The sequence below is a fragment of the Notolepis coatsorum genome, assembly GCF_963971535.1.
Source record: "Notolepis coatsorum genome assembly, chromosome: 4".
In the NCBI taxonomy this organism is placed as follows: Eukaryota; Metazoa; Chordata; class Actinopteri; order Aulopiformes; family Paralepididae; genus Notolepis; species Notolepis coatsorum.
The window spans coordinates 73938845-73946528 of record NC_140168.1 but is presented as its reverse complement, the minus strand read 5'-3'; the positions used below and the strand labels follow the sequence as shown (position 1 = coordinate 73946528).

At 40.3% G+C, this 7684-nt stretch overlaps 1 protein-coding gene across 1 annotated transcript in view; it reads right to left on the bottom strand.

Moving 5' to 3' along the window:
* Positions 1 to 1684: 1684 nt before the first annotated feature.
* Positions 1685 to 7684, bottom strand: part of LOC311226561 (sodium-dependent neutral amino acid transporter B(0)AT1-like) — a gene marked incomplete at both ends in the record, with an annotated part of 31638 nt that continues 25638 nt past the window's right edge. Inside the window, 3 exons of the mRNA XM_084311981.1 lie at positions 1685 to 1894; positions 3979 to 4141; positions 6418 to 6577. Coding sequence (XP_084168107.1) covers positions 1685 to 1894; positions 3979 to 4141; positions 6418 to 6577 — 533 coding nt within the window. The remainder of the gene's footprint in view (positions 1895 to 3978; positions 4142 to 6417; positions 6578 to 7684) is intronic.

The following is a 7684-nucleotide window of genomic DNA, read 5'->3' as shown; positions in this document are numbered from 1 at the left end:
AATTTAATTTCACTTTAATTTCATTGACTAGAAGTTAGACCAAATAGGTGATCATATAATATGTATCACTCTATCCACTGTCACCTCCCCTCCTACAGTAGAGAGAGTTATGGAATTATGGACTTATATCTTATAAAATGGGGGGCCCCTGTAGGGGGGGCTATCAGTTTGGGGGTTGTTCGTTGAGAACCACTGGTCTACATGACAGAGCTATGCAACGGGATGTCATTAGCTACTTTTGACACAAAACACTACCAACGGAAGGCACAAAAGGTAACCAGATTTACAATACCTATACTGCTTCATAAGAAATAGATGACATTATGACATGACTAATATTATTTATATTTCCAAAGCTTCCATACACTCCTTTATTATTATTATTATTATTATTTTCAATTCATTACTGTCATACAGTTTGTACAAAGCATATAAAACACATGCTTGAGACATGACATGGCAAACGACGTACAGTATATTACATTATTTCATCACATGTCTACATTATCAGTTTTCTCGTACTTTTTACATGAGATCAAAAGGCAGTTCCTTTCATGGGATTCTATCTAATGCTCCCAAATGTATTTTTCCCCCCAACAATAGAAAAATAAACTTTGTGTTGGCATTAAACATCATTATAAAATGATAGCAGCGTTGACATAAATGGCCAGTCTGAGGTGAGGAACGCGAGATGTTTTAGGACCCGTCGAGTGGTGTTCCCGGGGGCCACATCCCAAAACGAACTCACCATCGCGTTCTTCGCCAAAAAGTACACAACGTGCAAAACCACCTGCCGATCAGAGGCTCGGACATATTTTTGATTAAAATCTTTTTTTTTATTCAGCTTAAAGCTGCTGGTGCCTCTGTGAGTCTGTGGACAGCCTTTGTTGTTGCTGCATGGACTTGGAAAGTGATGCAGAACTTCCCTCCATTTCTGCCGGGAAGGTAAATTCACTCACTGCTAATTTCTCCGAAGTTGCCTACTGCAGCTTTAGACGTAATCTTTAATAGATGTTCAAGAAATGAAGGAGAAAACAGACAGTAAGTACAAACAAAAATAACAATGAGTCTCCGAGTCCTGATCCTTTCACGGAGATAAATAATTGACCCGCCGTCTTTTCTCGATCCTCCAATCACAAGCTTTCCTCTGACGAACTTTACTGGATAGACTTTTGTTTGTCGGAGGGAAGCGACAGGTGTGATGGGGATACACTGATATGTTTGTTTAGGCCAATAAATACCAACATCGTATTTCCCCCCAAGCATATCGACCAGTATACAGATTGTTGTAAGAATTTCAATACAAAATACAGGTACAAAAACAGGTTATGCAGTCGAGCAACATGTTGGCGAGATTTATGTCCGGTTTATGTACTCCTCACACAACATTACGGTAGGATTCAAGTGGAAAGCCCCTTTAAGCAAATAAAACAGTTGCAAAAATGGCAATTCTGATGTCAGTCAAAAATCTGTGGTAAAAAATCGGACCGGTTAGTGGTTAGTGATTGTGCTCTTTACAGAACCCTTATCTCAATCCCACCCTCTTTTCCGGATCCTCCAATCACAACTGTTCAACAAAAAACTGGGATCAACAAAAGAGGGGCGGGGTTTGAGATAGGTTGCCCGATAAGAGAAATCCTGAAACTCGTAGGAAGGAAAAACTCGAAGGAATACAAAGACATTTTTACACCTTCCTCTTTTCGTCCATTTCTACGGCGCTAGAAACTGTGCTGATCATGTCCTTCTCGCGACTCTCGCCTTTGCAGCATTTGTTCTTGATGAGTTTGAAGATGGCGTACCCTGGGATAGACAGACTGGGCACGCCCGCCAGGAGGAAGATGATGACGTAGATCCAGTCAGGATAGGGGCGCTCCGCCAGAGCGGGGAACTCCTCCTACAAACACAAGGATGAACTGTATCAGGATGAGCGGGAAAGAAAAGGATTTGACCTATAATGCAATGGGGCGGCATGGTGAATGGAGGCTGACCTGTTACCGGAAGCCCAAAGGGTTAACCCTTTCACTGCGACAATACAGAAGGTTAACCATTTCACTGCCACATTGACATGACAGAGGGTTAACACTTTCACAACCACACTACAGAAGGTTAACCCTTTCACTACCACACTACAGATGGTCAGAAGGTTAACCCTTTCACTACCACACTACATACGAACCTCTGTAGTGTGGTAGTGAAAGGGTTAACCTTTTGTAGTGTGGCAGTGAAAGGGTTAAATTCTTTACATTTGAAAGAATAGGAGAGTTTCTCATTCCTAGATATCACTTTGTGCTCGACTGATATCAGAATTTTATATGAGACAGTATTGAAGCTCAATGGCTTCTCAGATCATTCTGAAATGGTCTCAAACAAGGATCTTTATAACAATAATAATAATAATAATAATAATAATAATAATAATAATAATAATAATAATAATAATAATAATAATAATAATAATAATAATAATAATAACTATTTATATAGCATCTTTCATACATGGATTGCAGCTCAAAGAGCTTAACAGCAAATACCATGAACATAGGCAGTTGACAGAACAAAAGCAATGCATAAAGTACAGACATAAGAATAGGTATAAAAGACAATAAAAGTAGTGCAATGTAGAAAGTGCAGACATAAGAATCAATGTTCCAAAATTTTAACAAATGGGTGGCCCCATCACCAAAAATAAGAAATAGGAATGTTTTCATATTGTAATTGCTTGACTGATCTCTTGATAAGGACCAACACTATAGACAACAGGTACATGTGACTGATCTCTTGATATAAAGACTAACACTAGACTAGACAACAAGTACATAAGACTGAGCTCTTGATACAAGGACTAACACTAGACAACATGCTGTCTTTCTCTAGTTGACTGACTGAGCTCTTGATACAAGGACTAACACTAGACAACATGCTGTCAGACTGAGCTCTTGATACAAGGCTTAACACTAGACAACATGCTGTCATTCTCTAGTTGACTGACTGAGCTATTGATACAAGGACTAACACTAGACAACATGGTGTCATTCTCTAGTTGACTGACTGAGTTATTGATACAAGGACTAACACTAGACAACAGAATATGAGTTTTTAATTGTACTCTCTGTATTCTATGGCTGCAAAATGTTTGTTTACGTTGGTAATATTCACAAACACTGAAGTAAAACATGGATGGCAGAATTCAGTACTGTATCTACAAAACCTTCTGTTTAATCATCTTCCATCTATTAATTTGCTTAGATTTTTCAGGTCTGGTCAATTTGAGCATGGTGTTATTCACAGTCAAAGATAAAAAAAAAATATTTATTGATATTCTCATTTGGTTCATTACAATTTACTCAAAATAAAATGTTCATTCAATCAATCACTGCGCAGATTGATTGATTGAATGAAAATGTTATTAACAGATTGCAGAATGGGTACAATACAGTACGGCTCAATACACACAATTGTTAAGGGGATGCAGACCAGAGAAAGACTTTCGTCTTGTTTACATCAGGGTCCCCCATTTTCAATTCATAATGAATTGTAAGTAAGGGTGCAACTTGCACTGTGCAATCCATTCTTTGTGGATCTAGCCCACAGTATTTCTGACACTGGGAATACATTCCCTGAGATTCATAGATGTCCCTAGAATCAGATACCAAGAACATGCAAATGGACCATATTAAAAAAAAAGTCTGTAAATGTGTATTCTACATTCTTATATATTCTCATAACGTGATAATTTGCTGTGTAATTAATTAATCTAATTAACGCGATAAACTGACAGCCCTAGTATATATATATATATATATATATATATATATATATATATATATATATATATATATATATATAAATACTCCAATTTACAAAGTTCTACAGATCTACAGATGAAAGTCTTTAAGAATGTATGTCAATATACCCCACACTGACATGGTCAAAACAATCACGGGCATTAGGGCTTTTGAAACTGCTTTTTACACCTACCGCTTCTTGGTCCCAGACCAAGTATGTGAGAGTCTTGGAGATTTGGGTGACCAAGTAGAACACGAAGATCAATGCCATGATGACGGGACTGACCACCCTCCATGTCACCTGCCAGAAGAGGTTAGGCTTGTGGCCGATCATGAACTCAATATCTTTGTTAAACCTGTTGTGAGAGTGAGAGTGTGAGAGTGAGAGTGAGAGTGAGAGTGAGAGTGAGAGTGAGAGTGAGAGTGAGAGAGTGAGAGTGAGAGTGAGAGTGAGAGAGAGAGAGAGAGAGAGAGAGAGAGAGAGAGAGAGAGAGAGAGAGAGAGAGAGAGAGAGAGAGAGAGAGAGAGAGAGAGAGAGAGAGATGGTAGAACATTGAGCCGCAAGCCAGTGCAAAGGGAATGGTATGGGGCTCACGGACATCTACTTTGTGTTGCACTGTGGAGTAGATTTCAGTGAGCCTCAGTCAGCTTGTACAGACAGGAGCTCGACCCCATTGACTTTGCATTGTTTTGTGGCTAACTATCCGGAGCTACTGTAGTGTGAGGAACAGCTTTGGATTGAGCTGAGAGAGGACTCTACCGATCAACATGGGTATGAAATAGAGCTACAGATGCAGCTCTTAGGACTCTCAGCTCTGCGGCGTGGTCGCTGTGTGTCTGCCAGGTTAACGGTATATTCAACCAGTAGGGGCGCTCTAGTTACACCGGTGATTATATCATCCGACGGCCGGTGGCACAGATCAGCTCGGTTACAGCTGGTGATTACTGCACAGGGCGGCTGTCGGGCCATTGACTTAATTAAATTAATTTGTCTGTTACTCAAGAGTTATATAAACTCAGTGAAATGATTTACAGTACTGTGAGTTCATGTGCGTATTGTACAGGCACGCTCTGAACGAAACTAAACTCAATGATAATACAGTACAAGCGTTCACGCGGGTCATCCTTTTGTGTTAAATGGCTGCATAAAGCAAGCATTTGTTGACTCATGTTGATAAGAGTATTAAAACTTGAAAAAGATCCGTTTAAGGTCGATTTAGAACAAATAAAAAATATGCGATTAATTTGCGATTGACACTTTCTGCGACAAAGACGAGTTAACGTGTTATAGCCGTCCAATCATTGAGCGCCAACAACGAGTATACTCGTTGTTATGATCGTTATTTCTTTTATTCGCTATTTCCATTCATAATTCATCCAGCAAGGCCGTGGGAAAATCTGGCACTCTGTCTGAGATCGCAACGGCCCGATACCGCCGCCTGGTGGTATTCGGCCGATGTTGCACTTACTGTCTGCAGGAATTTGTGTGTCAGTGATTGTCGTCCGGGCACAGTTTTCTTGTAACGTTGATCCAGATACACAGTCGAGTGCATTGAATCGCCTTCGAGACGCAAGAATCAATATGCTTTTGGAGCTTATGGCAACGGCCAAATGGAAATAGGATCTAGCAGATGGCAATCAAATAATTGTAATATTCTTTCTGCAGTATCATCGGCAAGAGGTAAGAGCAATCTAACGTTAATTCCAGCTTGATTGTCCATTTCTTTCATTGCAAACGATCTGATCAGCGTATGGGGTTGTACTAACGAATGCCGTTATTGACAATCAATTAATCATAAATTACCCCCCCCCCCATTTCCTGCATGCATGATGGAACATAATATATACCGATCATATGCATTTGAATTTTTAATTGTAGCGTGTATAGGGACGAAATGCCAATGGATTAAGTATAATATGCATCGCGGCCTATTACTAGCGTTCTAGGAATGATCCTAGACCACTCTAAAACTATACTTATATTCACCACGGTATAAAACGACAATGTATGCACCGAAGTAATGCACATATAGCTATAATATTTAAATAGTTATAGCCCTGCAAACAAGGTGAGCGACTGTGATGGCGTGAGCTGCTAAGGATGCTTCTAATCCCCGGCGGCCAATGTGTTAATCGTGAGTTAACTATGGACAATCATGCGATTAATCAGATTACATATTTTTATCGATTGACAGCCTTAATTAATTGAGAGATACATGTTTTTTTGCAGTGTACAGCTCTCAGATTGCAGCTTGTGGTTACCTGGTCTCACCTGTCTACAGCTCTTAGACTGCAGCTTGTGTTTACCTGGACTCACCTGTCTACAGCTCTCAGACTGCAGCTTGTGTTTACCTGGTCTCACCTGTCTACAGCTCTTAGACTGCAGCTTGTGTTTACCTGGACTCACCTGTCTACAGCTCTCAGACTGCAGCTTGTGTTTACCTGGTCTCACCTGTCTACAGCTCTTAGACTGCAGCTTGTGTTTACCTGGACTCACCTGTCTACAGCTCTCAGATTGCAGCTTGTGTTTACCTGGACTCACCTGTCTACAGCTCTCAGATTGCAGCTTGTGTTTACCTGGACTCACCTGTCTACAGCTCTCAGATTGCAGCTTGTGGTTACCTGGACTCACCTGTCTACTCCATAAATGTAGATGACGGCGATCATCTCACAGAAGGCGATGACTAGAAGGGGGATGGAGCCGGCGAAGCTGTCGAACAGAGACAACCAGTAGCTGCCAGAGCGCAGTGCGAAGATGAGGCCAAGGCCAAGAGACACAAAGCAGGTCAGACCTGGAGCAAAACACAATGTGGTGGTTGGGTGGTCAGTTCAGTTCAGTTCAGTTCAGGTTTCAATTTCTTAAATCATTATTATTATTATTATTATTATTATTATTATTATATATTCTTTTATCAATTTTTTTTAAGTGCTAGGAGGGAACGAAGCCCAAAGGGCTTGTACAAAGTTCCACTCCCATCCCATCAATGTCCATAATGATATATGAACGAAATACATGGTCTAGAAAATAAACTCAAAACAAGATCAGAGATATACGTAAGGCAAACACTATAGCGAAAAAATGGAAGATAGACATGATAGCAACAAGAGCCAATAATAAGAACTTTTTTTTTATGTACAAGAAGGCAAAGGAGAGGAGAATAACAAAGTATATAATGATGAAGAAGAACAAAATAAGCAGCCATATATGGTAGTGAAAGGGTTAACCGTCTGTAGTGTGGTAGTGAAAGGGTTAACCTTCGGTAGTGTGGTAGTGAAAGGTTAACCTTCAGTAGTGTGGTAGTGAAAGGGTTAACCGTCTGTAGTGTGGTAGTGAAAGTGTTAACCGTCTGTAGTGTGGTAGTGAAAGGGTTAACCTCCGGTAGTGTGGTAGTGAAAGGTTAACCATCTGTAGTGTGGTAGTGAAAGGGTTAACCAGCTGTAGTGTGGTAGAGAAAAGGGTTAACCGTCTGTAGTGTGGTAGTGAAAGGTTAACTGTCTGTAGTGTGGTAGTGAAAGGGTTAACCTCCGGTAGTGGGGTAGTGAAAGGTTAACCTTTGGTAGTGTGGTAGTGAAAGGGTTAACCTTCTGTAGTGTTGTAGTGAAAGGGTTAACCTTTGGTAGTGTGGTAGTGCCAGGGTTAACCGTCTGTAGTGTGGTAGTGAAAAGGTTAACCTTATGTAGTGTGGTAGTGAAAGGTTAACCTTATGTAGTGTGGTAGTGAAAGGTTAACCTTATGTAGTGTGGTAGTGAAAGGTTAACCTTATGTAGTGTGGTAGTGAAAGGTTAACTGTCTGTAGTGTGGTAGTGAAAGTGTTAACCGTCTGTAGTGTGGTAGTGAAAGGGTTAACCTCCGGTAGTGTGGTAGTGAAATGGTTAACCATCTGTAGTGTGGTAGTGAA